The following is a 22,564-nucleotide window of genomic DNA, read 5'->3' as shown; positions in this document are numbered from 1 at the left end:
TAAAGGGCTCCAGAGAGAGAGAGAGAGGTGTTTGTAACAGGTGATCATATTTACTGTCAACAGGTGAGGTTTTTATTTTTTATTTTAATCATATTGCTATTCACTTAACAAGGATTTTTTTGTTCTTTGTCACATTTTTGTGTTTGATTTTGTTTTTAATTTTCCAGAAGGTTCCGTAGCACTACAGGAGGATGGTTTGTGGTCTGAGGGCCACGGCCCTTCTCTTTGCTCTCTGGAGCTGCTGCTGTGGTAAGTCCATCATATATTTATATTTAACGTATTATATTTATTTTAAACGACCTGAATGTAAAGATGGTTTCACAGAAACTAGAAAAAAGTTGTAAATATTATAAAAAAAATAATAATAATTTAAGATAAATGATCTGATAATCAAAATGTGGTGAAATTAAAATGTTTACATGTTTTCTAATGAGCATAACTAACAGCATTCTTCACTACTGTTACATATTAACATGTTACGCTAATTTAATTATGACTTTTAATTGAAATCATAACTTCTGTATCTCAAATTTATACATTTTATATACAAAATAATTAGGATTTTTTTTTAACTTCTCATAATTTTTCTCATAGTTTTAAGTCTTTTATCATAACATTTCATATCTTAGGACTTTTTTAATCTCATAAATGTTACTTTTATAGCTACATATATATAGTTATATAATTCATAGTTGTGTTTTTATTACTATGACTAATTTAATCTCATAAGTACCAGTACAACTTTTTATATCACAAAATTATTACTTTTTTTCTCCATAAGTTTTTTTCATAAATATTACTTCTTATAACTCATAATTGTAAAAAAAAAAAAAAAATCCCGCCACGTAATTCTTACTCTTTACATCTCATTATTAATAACTTTCATATTTCCTAATCATGAAGTTTTATTTTCTCATATTCTCAATTCTTATAATTATGATATTTATTATATATATAATTACAATTTTTATGTGTGTTTTTGTGTTTGTTTGTTTGTATGTTTTTTGTGGACCCTGAGTTTATTTATTTATTCATTTATTTATTTATCTATTTTTATGTCTGTAAAACATTTTAATTTCAGATGCACAAGAGATTACCATCATCAATCCACGCAGAGGAAGTCTGAATGGAGCGACTCGACTCACCATCACAGGAAAAGGTAAAGCTCATTATTCTGTAGAAATATTAAATATTATAATGATTTATAACAGTGAGATGAGGGAGCTGCTTATGAATTATATGGTCACCTGTTGTAGTTATTATATTTACTCATGTAGAGAGAACGGGATGACGTGAGAAATACATTTTTGTCACGGTCTGAGTTTGTTACCATGCTGAGATTATAACCATAACCATAACCTAATCCAATAAACAAATAAAACATTGTCCGTTCACTTTGAAAACAAAAATAAACAAAATCAATTTTCTTTTTTTTTTTAGCAAAAATTCATTTTCCTGAAGTGCACATGTGCATATACAATCTTAGCACGATGCAAACTCAGACCGTGACACCAGATGTAAACTATATGAAGTATGCTACCAAGTTTCCCATGATGCATTTAGAACCTACAGCATTAAAAACCTTGTTCACACTGAGGCTAAATATCTCTGTTGATTCTCCACCTTTATTTTGAAAGTTCTTAAAACATTTGAAGTGAGAAAATGACCAAGTAGAATATCAACATGTGCTCATTTCATCCATAAAACCCATGTAGACACATTTCATTCACACATTTCAGAGATTTTCAGAGTCCCTCCATTGTGCTACTGACTAAACTTCCTGTTAACTTCAAAATAAGAGCCCTATTTACAAAAGAGTTTAAAAAAACTAATGGAAGACAAAAAGAGATGCTTTTATTTTGAAAAGTGGATGATTGATTTTCAGCTTGAAGCTGGTCCCAGGACCATTTTACATTCCTCTCGCAATGCATCCTGGGACGGTTGAGTATGACTAGTGTGCCCACCGTGCATACTTTTCTCACGTACTCCATTTTTCCATACTATCTAATGTGAACGCACTACATAGTCCTTTAGACGTCAGACGTAGTATGATAAGTACGTTAGTATGACATTTACAACACAGCCTTTAAGTGGAAACCCAAACATTAAGGTTCTTGCTTCTTTACAGGATGTACATATGATAATATACCAGTTAATACCAGGTTATTTATTATTTACTGGTTTTTACCTCAGGTTTCGCTCAGGAAAACCAGTTCCAACTGAATCCACAGGACGATACGTTTGGTAACCGCGTGTGGCTGGTGTCGACCACGCGCTCCGTCCCATGTGACGTAGAGAGAGACTCCACCCATGGAGACCAGATTCTGTGCTACACCAGGTCATCATCAGACTAATCAATAACTATTGATCACTAATGTTTTAACATGTGACAAAATACTGTGATTTTTTTTTTTTTTTTTAATTAAATCATCTTAATCTTTTTCTTAGTAAAATTGTTTAATATTATAGTTCATTTCAAGGAAATATCAAAGACAGCATTTTTCTTTTTTTTAATTTTTTTTTTACATATTTATAGTTACTCGTGTGGCAAATTTTTTTTTAAAAAAAACAAGGAAAACACCATCCCTGGTTGAAATGCTGTTCCTTTTAGAGTAAAAAGCACATCAATTTTTTATTTTTAAAAAAAATTCTCTAGGGACAAACACGCCCCCTCAAATCTGACCATTGGTCATCAAATAAGATAACATGTGCATGTTGTGAACAATGTTCATTTATTTCAGTTGAAATAACATTTCAATCATACAAAATGTAAAAAATAGGTGGAATTCAAACATGTGGGACATGTTTTACAACTTTTTATCCGTTTTATTGCCATCATTGTGTTCGGTAATAGTTGTAGTTTTTACTCGAAAATGATGAAATATCCCATATTATTAACCCAGATAATTGTTAACTAGTTCACTACTCACTGTGTGTACTGGTTAGTGCCATCAGGTGATAACTTAACCATGACTTTTCATCACTGTCTAAAAGGTAATAGAACAAGAATTTACCAGTGTAATATATTCAAACATTCTCTAATAGAGTTATTGCCAAATCCTACCATCCAACCGAATCAGAATCAGAATCAGAATCAGAATCAGAATCAGAATCAGAATCAGAATTCCTTTATTAATCCCAGGGGGAAACCGCTTTTGTTACAGCCACAGAAAAAAAATCACAAATAAATAATAAAAATGTTAACAAAGACGAAAGAAAGAATAAACAATAAGTAAGTGTATAATTAAGTAAAAGACTGTTAAAAAACATGGATCAGATACACACACATTACAGTAGTAGAAAATAAAGTAGGACAGATAATAATAATTATAATAATTTCAAAAATATGATACAGATATTTACAAAAATATTACACATATATGTATAAATATTTGTTTGTAAAAATGGTCAGATTTGAGGGGCCGTGTTTGACCCTAGAGAATCTTTTTTAAAATGTTTTTTTACTGCAAAATAAACACCATTTCACCCATGAAGGGTGTTTTCTATGAAAATGGGTTTTTTTAGCCACCCATCATATATACATTTTTTTAATAAAAATGTATATATGATAACATTTTTATCTTCACAAGCAAGCGGACTAGGGACAATCAAAATTTATTCTTTATTCTTGATATTTTGACTTTATTCTTGATTTGCCCAAAATGTATTTCTCTATCAAAATTGGTCCTAATCCTCTACCGTACATCCCAGATTCCCTAAAACGCAAAAACAGATGAGAAATCCTAAATATTTTCTTTTTTACAGCATTTTTAATTTGAACTTTCATGTGAATAATTGGAGTCAAAAGGTAAAAAAATGGCATTTTTAAACAAACGATCAATGTTTACAAGCAATGTCTTTTTATTTTTTATTTCTAATGTTTTACTTGCTTAAAATTGGCCCCGCCCATTCACATTCTCTGCAGAATGATCTTAGCTGCAGTTTTTAGTGATTATACTGAAAACACTTTGTCCTGCATGAAAACCTGATAAAAACCAACAAGTAAAAAGTAGCTTAATTATTTCGTACTCAAACTTACTAGTTACTTTCACCCCTTATGTTTATTTTTGGTAATAAATATTGCCACGGTTCCCTTACATACAGTAAACATCTCATGTATGAACTTAAAATAAAAGAGACACAATCAAATGAAATTTTATTTATTTTCCACAAAGGTATAAAAAGTTTGTCAAAATGTACAATTCTTTTAAAAATAAAATAACCGAATCAGAAACATTTCTCAGACTCTATAAACTTTTGAAGTTTATTTATAAACTTTAACACAGATGTTTTTGAGTTTTGTGCCTGTTTTGATACATTACGTTTAATCTGATTGGACGACTACGATGTGATGCATTTGATTGTTGTCTGGTATATTTCATTTTTTGTAGTTTCACAATGTCTGTTGATCATTTTAAGACGAAATTATAATAATTTACTCAGTAACGGTTGGGTTTAGAAATGTAACAAATTACTTTACTTAAAATGACTGATTTAGAAATATACTGAAAAAAGTACAAGAACCCATAAAAGGAAGTCATTTACAGTAATGTCAGTATTTGTAATCCATTACTTGTGTGATGTCATCATGCAGAGCCATGCCTCAGGACCAGTATCTGGTCCACGTCAGCATAGACGGCGTTCCCATTCCTGATGATAAGATATGTGAGAGAAGAAGTAGCTACCACTGCAGCTTTTATGTGAGTCTGTTCATCATCATCATCATTATCATCATCATCATCATCATCATCATCACCATCATCACCATCATCATGAGTCGTGCTGTCGTCGTGTCGTTTTCTAACAGTGTTTCTTTTTTCTCGCGCCCTCTCAGACCAAAAGTTATCGTACACCCACCATCCAACAGATGAGCCCCGTCACTGGATCTCCAGGTACGAACATTAGAGTCACTGCATGGGTTCAGATCTTTGAGTTAATCACATTGTGTAAACGTCACTACATCACAGGCTCGGTGGTGTCATTGTATGGACTGATCCTCACAGACGTTTACGGAAGCAACACGGCCAGTAGCACCAATGGCCTGGAGAACAGAATACTCAGGTAACAACATAACATCTGGAGCAGCACACACATGTTTTTTTTATATTATTATTTATTAGGGGGCCAAGCCCTCGGGGCCTGGGAAACACATTATTTTTGTTCTGATTTTTATGGTTGCTTTTTAAACCGTGCAAGGGGGGGTGGTGCAGTTTGGAGGGTTGGTCCAGACCTTTCCACGTACCTTGGACGCAAAAACTCGCATATGTCCGCCAGCAGTTGGCGCTATAACCAAGTTCTATAACTCTCGCACTATATTACACACGTTCAAAAACTTCATCCACAGATTCCCTGATTAGCACTGAATCACCTGGGCTGGCCACGCCCATTTTCGCCTATAATTGTGTTGGCACAAAATTGCAAAAACTGGAAAACCTCCTTCTCGGGGTTTTGTCCAATCAGCTTGAAGCTTGGCCCATAGAGTCTTCAGTTGGATCTGATCTAAAAATATATCAAGGATTTGGTCAAAATATACGCAAATTATTAACGAGTAAAGTTTTCTAGCTAGCTATAAAAACGTAAACGGTTGCATATCTCGGTCAAAATAAATGCTAACAACACCAAATCTGAGATCCTTGGTTGGCATGTGACTGTGGGGGTATGTGGCAAATTTGAATAATTTAGGCCATTAGGGGGCACTGAATCACCTGGGCTGGGCCACGCCCATTACTATTACAACACTGCAAATGACACGTTGGCCTGTGTCCTAATGCTCGCCCCAAGCCCATCATCCTTCGTGACGTTCTTCCATGGGCTTCGCAAAACCTGGGGGTCGTGTTGCACAGGAAGGCTCGGCCCCCCCTTCATAACTGCTTGGAGTTCTAGTTTATTTATTTATTTCAAAATCTTCCCCATTCCATTTCTGAGTTTACCAATTTTTGTGTCAGTTTATCTTTTTTTGTCACACGAGATTCGACGTCTGTCCGTTTGCTAAAGTTGCTACACATTAGACCAGGGGTGTCAAACTCGTTTTAGTTCAGGGGCCAAACACGAACCATTTCAATCAAAAGTGGGCCGCAGGTTTTTGGCGGGAAAACAAGCATTTAATTATTAATGTGGCCAAGTTTGCACTTCCAGTTTTAAATAAGCTATAAAGTATGGAGGAAATCAACAATATCTAAGAATAAGTGACGGTAACTTATATGTCCTTTGGGTTTCTTGACCAATTTTTATTTATTTTGGAGAGTTTTTGTGGAATAATTTGAGAAATGTTCATTATTTTTATTTATTTTTTTTAAATATTTTTGCACCATATCTTTATTTATTTGCACATTTTTATTAGGGTTAGGGTTAGGGTTAGTGTTGTTTTTATATGCCGCCCTTTGCCGTTGTAATTACCCCTCAGAATTTAATAAAGTGTTTTCTGATTCTGATTAATATTGCAGGATTTTGGAAACAATTTGAGTACAATTCACAACTGAATTATCATCATTCATGTTTTCTCTGTCATTTGCACTTTCTCCTGTGGGCCGAATTGGATGCTTTGAGGGGCCGGATTTGACCCCTGGACCTTGAGTTTAACACATATGCATTGGAGCAACTGTGGTGGTGTAAAATTATGTGTAAATTTGTTATATTGGACCAAAACTCATCAGTGAGGGTTTAGGTTTTGATAGATACAGTAGCTGTTGCTATTAGAGGAAGGAAATATTTTGTGTGAGAATTTACATTTCCGTCTCTCTGACCAGCTGTTTACCAAGATTAATTGGGTGTAAATGTGTGATATTGATTTAACAATAATGATAATAACACCAACATTTACATTTCTTTTATTGTTAAATGTATTTCTTGCTACAATATTTTTAGGATAATTTTCCATCTCATTTCGTTAGAAAGCTTCATCATCTTTGAGGCTCTAATGATCATTTGTCTTAATGTAATTGTGATGATATGATGAAACGTAAACTAAACGTATCTTGTAAATCTCCAGGTCCTACATGGGAGGGATGCCCTGTGAGCTGCTCAAACCAGACTCAGACGAACTGTAAGCTGTTTAATCACACATTGATCACCTGATCTGTGCAGTTTGAAACTAAACGTGTACAAACCTCTCCAAAGGTATCGACTGGAGCTGTCGAGTGAAACCTCGAGGTGGGGATACATGAGCTGCAGAACGACTGGGACGTATGTCGGTGAGACGGTTTGTTTCTACTTTAAACTCAGCCGTACACGCGACTCTGAACGAGCTGAGTAACAAAGAACGTGTTCCCACAGGTCATCACAACTGGACCTACATCGTTGATGGATATTATGGACGGTAAAACAGAACGACCTCTGGCTTTTTAAAGGGATCCTCCACTGTTTTTATAAATGTACCTTTGAAAGGTCCTGATTAGTAGATCTACCTAACAAAACACATTATTTTGCACCGTTTTTGTTTTATTCACTTTTATAAATGGGACAACGTTACATTTTGCCTGTGAACTTTTACTCCACCCTTAAACAGTGCGCTGACACGCTCTGGTGGCTGAAGTTAGCGAGTAAATCACAGACTGTTGAAGACACACAAACCCTGAGGATAGAAGCCGTTTTAGGTGGGAGTACTTCAACACTCTGTGATTTTCTCGCTACGTTCAGCCACCATAGCGTGTCAGCGCACTGTTTAGGGGAGAGTAAAGTCCCCTTAGGAGAGCTCTTCCTCTCTGCTTCATTGTCTAAACAACAGAAAAGGATTACATCGACATATTTAACTTTTCTCAATATTTAAAGCAACCAAAATCAGCACAGAAAAAGCTGCTAAATAATGTATAAATCAGGCTGAATGTTTCACTCCAATAGAAAACAATGGGATGTTTACAGGCAGTGGGGCCGTGTGACATCATCAATCACGTGATTTCAAGTGGGAGGAACAAAGGCTCTATAACTGTAAACTAGTTTTGTTTTTAAAAGTTACAGTATGTACATAGATCTAATAATAAGTATATTTCAAAGATTTTAGGCCACATTTGTAAAAACAGTGGAGGATCTCTTTAAAAACATTAATTATATTTACAAATCTGTATTTCTAACTCTCTGCAGGAGTTTAGCAGATAAATCCCTTTACTGGGTTTCGTCAGTGGGAAATCTGGGAATGTTCCAGACTTATGCAGGTATGTGAGACGACACGTACAGCACATACATATCTGATCAGATCAGATCAGATTAGGTTGATGGTGCTATCACGTGTTGGTTCTGTCCCGTGCTCAGAGGTCACAGCAGTGACTCCCAGTGAGGGGAGCATCATGGGCGGGACTCTGCTCACCGTCCACGGACGCTTCTTTGATGAAACCGATCAACCTGCACGTGTCCTGGTCGGAGGTATTTATCTCCATAGACATTATACACGTAGACACCGCATTGACTGCTGCAGCCCACTAGAGCAGTGCGTCTACAGGGCGGCCATCTTGAAAGGGTGCCATTACATCTATAGAGGAATGATGTGCTGACACAACTAAATTTGTCATAAATCGCTCAATTCTCAAGCAATATTCACAGGGTTTGTTTGTAACAAACGTCTGACTTGATAGATAGATGTATAGATAGATAGATAGATAGATAGATAGATAGATAGATAGATAAATAGATAGATAGATGTATAGATAGATAGATATATAGATAGATAGATAGATAGATAGATAGATAGATAGATAGATAGATAGATAGATAGATGTATAGATGTATAGATGTATAGATAGATAGATAGATAGATAGATAGATAGATAGATAGATACACATAAATAGAACAAAAGGAACCTATCAAACATTCAGAAGTGCTCAGGTTGACAACGTTGCTTAAAGCTATACATTGCATTTGCATTCATATACTTGTACTATTATTGTTATTGCTATTCTTATAGTTATCATTATATTCTCATATTATCGTATTATTATTTTTCATTATTAATATTTTATCTCACAGTTACTGGTTTTGTCATTATATTATATTATTGCTATTGCTATCATTATTCTTTTATCTTATTATTGCTATTATTATTGGTATATTATTATTATTATTGTATTATATTCTTATATTAACTTATTATTATCATTATTATTATTATATTTAAATTTTTCTATTATTAATATTATTGTTTTTATTATTGTATTATAGTTCCTGGATTCTTATTATATTATTTTGTTATTGCTAATATTATTATAACCATTACTGTTATTACTATTACTATTATTTCTTTCACTATTAATATTATATCCCTATCATTATCATCATCATCATTGTTATTATTATTGTAGCCAAATAACTTTTTTAAATATTCAAGGAACTAGAACATAAACGATCCTCACAGGAAACTCTCTAAGAATATTTACAGTCCTGTCATTGAACTAATATCTGTAGTTTTGTACTGTTTCTTTATTGTGCTCCCACTCTGGTGTCTGAGTGGTGAGTTTTCTGATGTCATTCTGAGGAACACAGACACTACATGTGTGACGTGTAAAAGAAAAAAATCAAACAGTTTGAAAATCGGTTCAAAATGTGTGCGTCTACGTACGTTATGTCTATGTTTATCTCCATCAGTGTGGAATTGTACCAGTACAACAAAACAAAAACACACCAACCAGTCTCACCAGTTCAGCCGATACAGATTAAAATGACTCAAACCGTTCAGGAAAACCAGACGTAACAAAGTAACGTACCAATGATATTCTATTGAGAGGAGCTGAATGTGTACATAGTTTAAAACAAAGGGAGACCACACAGTTGTCACACACACAGACACAAAGCCTCAGAGGATCAGCAGAGCGTGAGAACAATCAGACCGTGAGAGCTGAAAGGTACAACACGCTTTGAAACACATGAAAACACCTGCACCAAAGATACATTTTCTGTAATCCACAAACACAGCATCATGACTCAGGAAGTTTGGTTGAGACACGAGAACTAGAAGATGTTTCACCTCTCGTCCACCAAGAGAAACAGATGGAAATCTGACTGACTGAAATATATACAAATATCTTTTAAAATGTTTTGCTTGAATAATACAGACACAAATGCACTGCCCATAATACGGCCAAAATACTAAAAAAAAGATTAATTCAATCAAAAAAAAAACATTTTCATGAAAAAAAAGGTGTTCCAATGTAATTATTTGGTTCTCAAATATATATATATAAAATATGTTAATCTTGGGAGGTCAGATCCTGATTGGACGCTCAGATCAAAGTGTTGCTACGGAATCATTTTATTTCATTTTTTTTTTACGTGTTGCTTTTTTAAATGTTTTTTTCATCAAATGTTATGAACAATACATTCATGTTTCTCAGTAACAGGACAATAATATATGTGCATGAAACATGACAGCATTATAGAAAGGAAAAAATAACTATAGAGAGGCATTGTATAAAGGAAATTAAAAGTTTAATTAAAAAGTTTAAAAAGCAATAAAACAAAATGAATGTGTGGATAGACCTTATTATTGATAAGTTTGATTGATTCTATGTAATATTTACACTAAATACTGAATGCTGTAAAGTGTGGGTCAGTTTTCTGGTATTTAGATTTATGGATGTGGAATTTACCAAGTAAAAATCATCACATTAAACGTTTGTGGTTGGTTTTTTTTTTGTTTTTGTTTGTTATATTTTTTGTTGTCAGACTTACTGTAACTTTCAAAATATTAATCAAAAAGTGTTCAATTACTGGACATTTTTAGAATAAGTACAATATACTTATCTCAGAAAACTTTGAAATGTAAGAATTAGTGGGATGGATATTATTTATTATTTTATATTGCATTTTCTTTATCTTGTTTGGAATAGAAAATGTATTAGCTAAAAGTCATATATTTATTATTTTATACTTACTGTAAAACTTAATCAAGGTCATTTATTGTGTTCTTGGTGTAATTTTGTGTATTTTGTTGTTGTTTGTGTTTTCTTTTTATTATTCAGTATATTTTTCTTTTTTTTGTGTGTGTGTTTTTTTATTAATTTTTGTGTCATGTTGGTATTATTTAAATTATTCTCTCAGTGTGTGGGTTTTTGGTTTCATTGTGGCTGTTTCTCATGTTTTTTATTTTTATTTTTTATGTTTCTCTTTTATTTTGTAGTATTTTTCTCTCATTTAGTGTGTCTTTGTCATTGTGTTTTTCTCTTAGTGTGTGTGTTTTTGGAGTCATTTTGTGTAATTTTGTTGTTTGTTCTTTTTATTATTCAGTATAATTTTGTCTTATTTTGTGTGTCTTTGCTGTTGTTTTGTGAGTTGCTGGTAATATTTAGTATTATTTTTAACTCAAAATAAACATGATAAAATCCCATATTTTTAATGCTTTCATTTGTTAATTTTCCTCTCTCTCTGAAGTGCCCCCTGTAGTGGCATTGAGTACCTCTAGGGGTACACATACCCTCATTTTAGAAACACTGTATTAGTCCATCTATTACTTCTTCTATAATAATAATGTAATGTAATAATGTCTATTATTAGGTCTACCGTGTGAGATCCAGAGCGTCGCAGATGACAGAATAACCTGCAGAACTTCCAGACAGCAGATGAACCACAACACCACCACCACCACTCTGTACCCAGGTGAGAACCTGCAACCTCCTCCTCCTACTCCTCAGCGAGCCTCTCATAGTCTAAAACTGACAGCTGGAACACAGACAGGAATCTGAACTATTCCTTTTTCCAACACTTCATCTCATGTTTCACACGTCGTCAGTTCTCAGGACTTTGATGCACGACGTCGCGTTCTCTGTGACAAGATAATCAACATTCTGACGCTGACATGACACGTAATTACTAAAGTGTTCACGCACACACCAGATCAAAGACAAAGACAAAAGTAGCCACTGGGACTTTTTCTGTAGAAGAATGAGAAAAAGAACGGGCAGGGGTGAGCCCGCGTGTCAGGACGGAACATCTGCGGCCGGATACACGATAGATTCCTGGAATAAGTGGAAGATTGTGTGTCTGTGTACCAATATATAAATATAAAATAACTGTTGTTAGGACTTTTACTTGTAAAGTATTTTAAGTGTATGTATGACTTATAAATATATAATCATGTGGTTTCATCAGGCGGGCGGGGCCTGAGGATGCAGGTGTGGAACGACACCAAACCTCGTTACCTAACAGACATCTGGAGCTACGACCAGAACTCCACCTCATACTGGGAGCAGTGGGTCGACTCCCTGCCCCATGAGTTCCATTATGACTTCAGCTACTTCACCACGAGGACCACAGGCTTCTTTGTGCCTCCGACCAGTGGAGATTACACCATGTTTCTGCACTGTGACGATCGCTGTGAGCTCTACCTCAGCAACGACACCAGCCCACAACACAAGGTACGGACACAAACCAGTACTGACTGTCATGGTTTCATTTATTCAGACAACTATGAATAAAAAAATTACATTTCAACTGGGGTCAATATCAGTGTCAGTTATTTAAAATTACTCCCAATTTCGAGTTATTTCCAATAAATAATTCACATGACAAGTTTATATTTTTCAAAATATTTCCAAAAATCATGGTTATTTTTTTCAACAATTTGAGCCCATTTTTGCTTATTTTTACCTTTTTTCTGAAACTACACCAAACTCACCAAATTTTAACCTATTTTCATCACTTTTTCTTGCCATATTTTTGCTCTTTATAATGTATTTTTGCTACATTAATCCTATTTCTGACACTTTTTAATTACATTTCAATGTCTTTTCTGTCCAATTTTCTCCACTTTCAAGACTTTTTTTTTTTTTACCACCTATAAACCCTTTCCACCTAATGTTGCATATGTTGACTTATTATTGTCACTTTTAACCTTTTTTCACCATATTTTCATGCTTATTTTTGACAATTTAATCACATTCATGACTTATATGCCCATTATTTGCCAGTTTAAACTAATTGTTTCACTTTGAACCCTCTTCACCACTATTTCTGTTCATTTTTGTCCACTCTAATTGCAACTTTTAACCAAGTTTTGTGGTTTGTAAAATCCCATTACACCACCTTTTCCACCATTTTTGGGTCACTTTTAACCTGTTTTATTTGTGATTAAAACAATTTATAAATATTTTTTCACAATTTGAGCCAATTTTTGCTTATTTTTACCCGTTTTCTGCAACTACACCAAACTTGCCATATTTTAACCTATTTCCATCACTTTTTCTTGCTATATTTTGCTCCTTTTAATGCATGTTTGCTACATTACTCCCATTTCTGCCATTTCTATATCAAATTTCAATGCCTTTTCTGCACATTTTTTCCCCTTTCAAAACATTTTCAGCACTTATAAACCCTTTCCATCTAATGTTGCATATGTTGACCCATTATTGTCTTTTTTAACCTCTTTTCACCATATTTCATGATTATTTTGGCCAATTTAACCACATTCATGTTTTGTCGTGCCCATTATATGCCTGTTCAAACTAATAGTTCCTATTTTTTTGATTACATTACCCCAATATTGACACTTTGAACCTTTTTTTACCACTTTTTCTTTCTGCTTTTGGCCACTCTTCAGGTGAAAGTTGCGTACCAGCCGTATTACGTCTACAAACCTACTGATCTGAATTCACAACAAACTGAAGTGATGACTCTAGAGAAAGGAAAAGCGTGAGCATGGCAGCCATCTTTAACATATTCATGAAACATCAAAGCTGGAAATGTTGTTTTTTGTTTTTGTAGCTACTACCTGGAGATCCTTCAACAGGAGTACAGAGGTAAGGCCAACGTCAACCTCCTGTTGTTCAACCCAAACAGCTCCTTCACTGAGGCCCAAACCAACGACGCCGTCAACGAAGTTCAGGTCATCGAGGCTAAACACGACCTGTTCGATGAGGAACTGGTAGGATTCACACCTGAAATAAAAAGTGCAGCATCCAAGCAAATTACCTCAGAAAAAAACCCCCTAAGGATAAATAAGCTGCAGTTTTTAAACATTTGCAAATTTGTAACATTTAAAATAAAAAATGTAAGGTAAAATATAAACAAGGCATGTACAGTAGTTAAACTTAAAGTATTATGTGCAATAGCCTAAGAAAGACATAGGCAGTCCTAATAGCAAGAGAATTATGCATAGTGACAGCAGAAATGACTCAACAAACTAAAATACACAAGATTACTCAAACATAAAATACAATATTACACATAAAAGGACAACAAAAATACACATTAGGAGCACAAAATACACAAAACACTTCAAAAATACACAAAATGACAAAAAACGTACATAAAATCACTTAAAAAATACATAAAATTACATGGAAATTATGTAAAAAACACTTCAAAAGTACACAGAAAATGACTTAAATGCACAAAACAACAGGAAAATTACACAAAACTACTTCAAAAATTATGTAAAATTACTCCCAATAATAAAATAATAAAATAATTTTAGTTTTTTGTGTTCCCTGTGAATAAAGATGCTCATCCCTGACCTAAGATGTATAATTTGAGTGTTTTTTTTGTCCTTTTGGAGGGAAATCAACGGTACAGTATCTGGCAACTGTGTTCTCAGCCTTTCCCAGGCATTACGAACAAACACACACTCACACATAAAATGTGAATAAAAACTTGCATCTGAAACCAAAGAAAGAGAATAAATACAAATCCCAGTTTGAAAAGCAAAAGATTCTTCCTGTTCGTATAAAGTGAATTCAAGTATAAATGTTATGTATATTAATTAAAACATGGCTCACGTTGATACAGGAGCTGACATTCATCAACCTTCCAGCCAATGTTAGTGAACATCAGGAGATCCAGAGAATCAGTGTGAGCAGCAGCTGTGAGGCTCATCTCTGTGGAAGCACCGTCTACACACTGGGATACGGACTGGCCCACACTGGTAACCAGTTACACACTGGACCCTTTATATCATAGTCAGCTGCAGTGTGTGTGTGTGTGTGTGTGTGTCTCCAGGGCCGTTACCAGTAGATGCTTCAGCCTCAGACGTGGAAGCAGCTCTGAACAGTTTATGGTCCATCAGTCCAGACTCAGTCCAGGTCACCAAGGAGCACGACAGCCACGGTTCCCACTACACCGTCACCTTTAACTCACACAGAGGTGAGGATGAGGATGGAACACACACACAGAGAAACTTTTATCACAGTGGGGGCCACTGTCTGATCAAAGGGCCACATTTTGTAAAATGTTCTGTCATTTTTTTTTTTTTTTTTTGTGTTTTTCTATAATATTGTATATTTTGTAATACGTATATTGAGTATTTTTATTGTTTAACTGTATTATTTGTCTTTTTGTGTATTTTGTTGCCCTTTTTTGTATTTTTATTGTCCTTTTGTGTATTTTGTGGTCCTACTGTGTATTTTTATGGTCCTTTTGTGTATTTTCCTGTAATATTGTATATTAGGTTGGAGTAATTTTGTGTATTTTTGCTGTTTAACATGAGGTTGTATGGTGATAATGTAACTGACTGTTGTGTTACACAGTGTTTAAACATGTGTTTATTTTTATAGGTGACTTCTCACTTCTTCACTATGAGGTGTTTGGAGACGTTAACGTGACTGTGACTGAGGTCACTAAAGGTCAAAGTTCTCTGGACACTTTCACTCTGATGTGGGGAGGAGTCCCCAGCCAGCCAATCAGAATCAACGCCACTGAGGACGAGGTCAGCTTTCTGCTTTATTAAAAATAGAATCATAACAATGAATTCAGGGTTAGAAATGCTAAAATATTGGTTTACGGTTTGTAAATCAGGCTTTGTCAGAACGAGGTATGTCCTGAGATATGAACTAATCACCGATAAAAATCCCAGTAAAACTCTAGAAAACAATCACCAGTAATAAATATTATCTCCCTGGTAAAGACAGTAGATATGATACGCCAACTCACAGAGACAATGCACACATATGATTTTGTTTTGTCACGTGAACAATCTGGCAGGACTTTGAAGCTGAACTTTTCATCCAAAAGCCCTTTTTCCGTGTCCATAGCAACGCGCTGCTCTACCTTTTATCCACAAACAAGTTTCTACATGAATTGCCAACCACGCACGGGGCCGTTCTTCTTCTTTTTCGTGGTCTTTATCGGTGGTCGGCCTCCACCATTTGTGGCATTACCGCCTTCTACTGACACGGAGTGTGGAGAACATCTCCAAGCTCAGTCACTCCTACAAGTTGGCCAACGGGGCGTACGTTAATCACATATTTATAAAAATAGTGGCGTTAAAGGGAATTTGCGTTAACTTGTTAACGTGTCAATTTTGACAGCCCTAGTTAATGTATTTAAAAAGGATGGGCAATATGTATGTTTTCTTTGTGTTTATTGTTGTACTTCCAAACAAAAAAGATGAATAAAAAAACAAAACAAAAAAGCTTTGTAACTGTAACTGTAACTGTAACTGTGCTCAGGTGAAATCTGCTCTGGAGGAGCTGTTGAAGGCTGAATGTCCCACTGAGATCTTGACCCCTGAAGGCAACGGAGTCTCATTTTTCCATGATTTTGAGGATGAATCCTCTCAGGTTAGTACCTATAGAACACATACAGTGTGTGTGTGTGTGTGTGTGTGTGTGTGTGTGTGTGTGTGTGTGTGTGTGTGTGTGTGTGTGTGTGTGTGTGTGTGTGTGTTTTAATCTAGTCTTTGTGTTTCTGTTTTTCTGCACCAGTTCTATGAAACCACGTCTCCAGTGAAATATGATGCTTTCTGTGGCCTGATGTCACTGAAAAACCCTGAGAGAATTTTTAGTGAAAAGTATCCTAAACAGGGCGGAGCCTATTATGAACCAGTGTCACTGGAACAGCATCCTATGGTAAACTCACTGTTTAAGTTGGATATGTCATACAAACGATGTCATACTAACATACTACTCATACTAACGTACTACTAATACTAACGTACTACTCATACTAACGTACTACTCATACTAACGTACTACTCATACTAACGTACTACGTACTAACGTACTACTCATACTAACGTACTACTCATACTAACGTACTACTCATACTAACGTACTACTCATACTAACATACTACTAATACTAACGTACTACTCATACTAACATACTACTCATACTAACATACTACTCATACTAACGTACTACGTACTAACGTACTACTCATACTAACATACTACTAATACTAACGTACTACTCATACTAACATACTACTCATACTAACATACTACTCATACTAACGTACTACGTACTAACGTACTACTCATACTAACATACTACTAATACTAACATACTACTAATACTAACGTACTACTCATACTAACATACTACTCATACTAACATACTACTCATACTAACGTACTACGTACTAACTTACTACTCATACTAACGTACTACTCATACTAACGTACTACTCATACTAACGTACTACGTACTAACGTACTACTCATACTAACGTACTACTCATACTAACGTACTACGTACTAACGTACTACTCATACTAACATACTACTAATACTAACGTACTACTCATACTAACATACTACTCATACTAACATACTACTCATACTAACATACTACTCATACTAACGATGTCATACTAACATACTACTCATACTAACGTACTACTCATACTAACGTACTACGTACTAACGTACTAACGTACTACTCATACTAACATACTACTCATACTAACGTACTACTCATACTAACGTACTACGTACTAACGTACTACTCATACTAACATACTACTAATACTAACGTACTACTCATACTAACATACTACTCATACTAACATACTACTCATACTAACATACTACTCATACTAACGATGTCATACTAACATACTACTCATACTAACGTACTACTCATACTAACGTACTACGTACTAACGTACTATGTACTAACGTTCTACTCATACTAACATACTACTAATACTAACATACTACTCATACTAACGTACTACTCATACTAACATACTACTAATACTAACATACTACTCATACTAACATACTACTAATACTAACATACTACTCATACTAACGTACTACTCATACTAACGTACTACGTACTAACGTACGACTAATACTAAGTCTGATGTTTAAATGAGTATGTTATGCGTTCACATTAAATAGTATGAAAATATTGAGTAGGTGAGAAATACCCAGATTTAAATACTATATGGGGACATTTTTAAGTATGCACGGTGGGCACACTAGTCATACTCAACCGTCCCATGATGCATTGCAAGTGGAACGTAAGATTGTCCTGGGACCGGATTCAAACTAAAAATCAAACACCCCCTTTACAAAATAAAAGCATCTCTTATTGTCATCCATTAGTTTTTTGTAACTCTTTTGTAAATAGGTCTCTTATTTTGAAGTTAACAGGAAGTTCTGTCATTAGGGTCTCTGAAAATCTCTGGAATGTGTGAATTAAATGTGTTTTTGTGAGTTTTATGGATCAAATGAGCACATGTTGATATTCTACTTCATCACTTCAAATGTTTTCAGAACTTTCAAAGTAAAGGTGGAGAATTTGAATAAGATGTGGTGTGTTTTCTTTCCAGCTTTGCTTTGCGTACAGAGGAATGCTGAGGAATCAAGTGGGAGTGAGTTTCACGTATCTCGACTCAAACGGAACAAGCAGGAGTGACTCAGTGTATCTGAACGTCTTCTTCACTCAAGGCTCACGGTCAGTTATTGATCGATCACATGTTCAAATGTTTGTGGTGGTGAATGTAAAAACTCACTGTTTCATAGCCGACATATTTTGCTCAATTTTTCTTTCATTTGAGACAAAAGTGTAAAACAGCATGTTCTATATCACTGTTAAAAAGTGTTCACATGAAAAATAAATGTAAATGTTAAATCTAAATATTAATGTTAAATATAAATATAAATGTTGAATTGGTTGTCAAGTGTAAAGCCGAATGTTACTTTTTCATATAAAACAGCATGTTCTAAATCACTGTTAAAAATGTGTACACCTGAAAAATAAATCTAAATGTAAATTTGAAATCTAAATTTAAATGTTAAACCTAAATCTAAATGTTAGATTTAAATCTAAATGTTAAATCGGTTGCCAATTGTATATTTAAATGTTTAGAAATGATACAAAGTAGGCTGGTCAGGCCCCGCCTACACCACCGACTGTGGCTCAGTGAGTGAAGAGAAGGGGAAGAGGCAGAGGCAGAAACATTGTGAGATCGCTCCAAACTGACAAACTCAAAAGAGCGGTAATGAATTGTGTACGTACTGCACATTTAGCTTTCCACTTGGTGACCAATTTGACATTTAGAATTAGATTTATATTTAACATTTACCTTTAGATTTAACATTTAGCTTTACACCCCGCAACCCTGAAAAACAGGAACAAGCGGGTCTGAAAATGGATGGATGGATTAGCTTTACATTTAGATTTAACTTTTACATTTAGATTTAACTTTTACATTTAGATTTAACTTTTACATTTAGATTTAACTTTTACATTTAGATTTAACTTTTACATTTAGATTTATTTTTCATGTTTCCACATTTTTAACAATGATATAGAACATGCTGTGTTACATGAATTTATGTCTCAAATGAAAGAAAAATGAGGTAAATGTTTCTAATAAGTCTGCTATGAAACATTAGTACCTCATACTTCAGTTTGTTCTCCAGTGTGTGAGTGTGAACGTTCTCCTCCACAGGTGGAACTATAAATGCATGAACGTGCTGAGCTCCCTTCAGGCCGTACGTTTTGGCAGCAGATACAAACTGTCAGAGGTTTATCTCTACAAAGACGACTCTGGAGAAGATTTCTATGTAGATGTCGTTTACATTGGAAAGAGATCCTCCACCATCGCTCTAAGTGATAATGGTACAACGCTTTATTCATATTATGTTACATTATTAAACATTATTAAACATTCATCTCAACATCTGAGCATTATTACAGAACAGAACAAAGGGTTTTTATTTGTGTTCGTTTGCCATTTTGTGTGTTTTTGAGTCCTTATGCGTATTTGTCTATCATTGTGTGTATTTTTGTTGCCCTTTTGTGTGTGTTTGAAGTCATTCTTTGTGATTTGCTGTCATTTTATGTTTCGGGTCCTTTGTATGTTTTTATTTTGTGGTTTTTGGAATAATTTTGCATGTTTATGTTGTTGTTTTGTGTGTTTTTTGAGTCCGTTTTGTGTGTTTTTCTCAAATTTTTTGTGATTTCATGTGTTTTTGTTACCGCTCTTTGCGCTTTTAAAGTAATTCCTTGTAATTTTATGTCATTTTTTGTTTTGGGGTTGTTTTGAGTGTTTTTTTCAATATGTGTATTTTTGTTGCTGTTTTGTGTGTTTTTTTCTGTCATTTTGTGTGTTTTTGTTGCTATTTTTTGTTTTTTAAAGTCATTCTTTGTTATTTTTTGTCATTTTATGTTTTGGAGATATTTGTGTGTTGTTATTATCACCGCCACAAAGTGTGAATTGAGGTATAGGTTTGAGCTCCGTCTGTCAGAGTTAAAGGGGACAGCTTTTCTCAGAAACTGTTTAAGACAGAATAACAAAATTCAGTGTGTGGCTTCAGGGTATCAACACCTTGATGGAGTTCGAAAATGGGAAGTGCGCAATTCTTTTTTCCACAGATATTAGCCTTTTTCCGTTTTTTTATCTTCAAAGGGGACAGCTTTTATTAGAAACCATTTAAAATAGTTAGTAATTTTATATTCTGATGTGATCATATTTTCTTATGTAAACACCTGAGTTCTTAGATTTAGGAAAACTTTGTGAGTTATAATGAAAACTAATCTGGCTGGAGATGTTGATGACTATGTCAGCTTGTTTTGTGTATTTTTCAGTCATTTTTTTTTGTTTTTCTTGCCATTTTTTTGTTGTCATTTTTGTGTATTTTGGAGTCATTGTATGTGCTTTTGTTGTCATTTGGAGTGTTTTTTTTAATTCAATATATTTATTTTTGAAGCTCTTTTGTGTGTTTTGAGTATTTTTGTGCCTTAGTTAATGGAGTTATTTTGTGTATCTGTTTTAGGGCCACACTAAATTTGGCCAAAGGCCACTTGTGGCCCACGAGCCACCAGTTGCTGATGTCTGCTATAGCTAATACATACAGTTTGACACATGTATAGTGATTATTTATTTTATGTGTCAGATATTCCCAGACTGAGGAGACCTCATCCGTTTGAAGGCACTGGTAAATTCTTGGAGGACGTTTCTGTGAGCAAACACTTTATGAACATGTCTCACATCAGCTACAGGATCACAGCCAGACCTTTGGAGTGTGCGTCAGACTTTCCACGACTGGACGTTGCTTTTCTACAGGTGAGCTGTCATTTTTTAATTTGTGTAATTTATTTTTTGTGTTTTTGGAGTCATTTTGTGTTTTTTTGTTGTCGTTTTGTGTGTGTTTTTATTCAAAATGAGTGTTTTTGGAGTTATTTTGTGTTTTTCTTTTGGGGCCACACTAAATTTGGCCAAAGGTGTGTTTTTTTTTTTTTGCTTTTGTGTGGTTTTGTTGTTGTTTTGAGTCATTTTCTGTGTTTTTTTAAAAAAAATAATAATTTAGCAGTTTTTGACAAGGGTTGTAATTTTGTATTTTTTTTTGTTGCTGTTTTCTTTGTTTTTGGAGCTATTTTGTGTATTTTTCTTTTTTTGTATGTGTGAGTGTCTGTGTTTTTATGTTGTCCAGTGGCCCATAGTTGATATCTTTTGTTAAGTAAGTAAGTAGTTTATTTATAAAGCGCTTTTTGCAGATAAAATCACAAAGTGCTGTACAGAGTTGTGGTAAAAGTACAAGTGCAACACAATAGAATAATAAAACAAGAGTGCATAAATATCATAAGAACAGCAACATTAAAGGATAAATAAAAATTAAAATCCAGTAACTAAAAGCTGTTCTTCTTCTTCTGTCCTTTTAAAGGCGTCCAACGCCACTGAGGACTTTGCTGAGTTCCCAGTGGGAGCCTCCACAGTGACGCTGACACGTCTCCACAGATCCAGCCCTGCTCTGTCAGGTTCCTTTAATGTGGATTTGTACGGAGACACAGCTGAAGGTATTAGATTATTACACAAACTTCATAAAGGGAAACAATAAGGAGTTATATAACATGATGTGCGTTGCCATGAATCTGACGACACGATTCACGATTTGCGTGTCACGATACGATACATCACAATACTAAACAGTCTGAAATGTTTGATTGTGAAGTCTGTAAAATTCATGTAGAAGATATGAAATCATAGACTTCAACCAAACCAAGAATATATTGATTTATTTCTCCATATTTCTGGCCTGTGGCCTAAATGATTTACTATATATATACAGTATATATATATACACTATATATATATATGTATTGGACAGCACAGTGATGACTAGTGTCTGTCCTCAGGCCTGTCTGTGAACATCAGTCTGGAGGATCTGAAATACGCTCTGGAGGGAATCAAAGGAATGGGAAAAGTGAAAGTGACGGACAAAGGAAACTGTAGAGCTCCAAAGTGGAAAGTGGAGTGGTTGACCAACCCTGGAGACCAACCACTGATGAAGGTCAGATTCTCCTCCTCATCATCACTGTTTCTCATCCCCAACACCAACAGATAATCAACCAGGGACTTTAGTAATTGAGAACGTAATTGTAATTGACTTTCTGAGGATTTTTAAATCCACGT

General features: G+C 34.6%; 1 protein-coding gene across 1 annotated transcript in view; it reads left to right on the top strand.

The window, feature by feature from the left end:
* Positions 1–22,564, top strand: part of LOC114471773 (fibrocystin-L-like) — a 70,627-nt gene continuing 48,063 nt past the window's right edge. Inside the window, exons 1-26 of the mRNA XM_028460682.1 lie at positions 1–63; positions 168–249; positions 1,082–1,159; positions 2,194–2,338; positions 4,595–4,700; positions 4,835–4,892; positions 4,968–5,061; positions 6,989–7,042; positions 7,117–7,190; positions 7,273–7,315; positions 8,077–8,147; positions 8,245–8,355; positions 11,477–11,578; positions 12,071–12,336; positions 13,518–13,609; positions 13,682–13,841; positions 14,705–14,840; positions 14,915–15,058; positions 15,469–15,620; positions 16,363–16,473; positions 16,618–16,761; positions 18,476–18,600; positions 19,601–19,770; positions 21,048–21,217; positions 21,816–21,948; positions 22,288–22,442. Of these exons, the coding sequence (XP_028316483.1) occupies positions 192–249; positions 1,082–1,159; positions 2,194–2,338; positions 4,595–4,700; positions 4,835–4,892; positions 4,968–5,061; positions 6,989–7,042; positions 7,117–7,190; positions 7,273–7,315; positions 8,077–8,147; positions 8,245–8,355; positions 11,477–11,578; positions 12,071–12,336; positions 13,518–13,609; positions 13,682–13,841; positions 14,705–14,840; positions 14,915–15,058; positions 15,469–15,620; positions 16,363–16,473; positions 16,618–16,761; positions 18,476–18,600; positions 19,601–19,770; positions 21,048–21,217; positions 21,816–21,948; positions 22,288–22,442 (2,952 nt within the window). The 5' untranslated portion in view covers positions 1–63; positions 168–191. The remainder of the gene's footprint in view (positions 64–167; positions 250–1,081; positions 1,160–2,193; positions 2,339–4,594; positions 4,701–4,834; positions 4,893–4,967; positions 5,062–6,988; positions 7,043–7,116; positions 7,191–7,272; positions 7,316–8,076; positions 8,148–8,244; positions 8,356–11,476; positions 11,579–12,070; positions 12,337–13,517; positions 13,610–13,681; positions 13,842–14,704; positions 14,841–14,914; positions 15,059–15,468; positions 15,621–16,362; positions 16,474–16,617; positions 16,762–18,475; positions 18,601–19,600; positions 19,771–21,047; positions 21,218–21,815; positions 21,949–22,287; positions 22,443–22,564) is intronic.

The sequence above is a fragment of the Gouania willdenowi genome, chromosome 11, assembly GCF_900634775.1.
Source record: "Gouania willdenowi chromosome 11, fGouWil2.1, whole genome shotgun sequence".
Classification (NCBI taxonomy): Eukaryota; Metazoa; Chordata; class Actinopteri; order Blenniiformes; family Gobiesocidae; genus Gouania; species Gouania willdenowi.
Note: the sequence above shows the minus strand (reverse complement) of the source record. Positions and strands in the feature narration are given on the sequence as shown.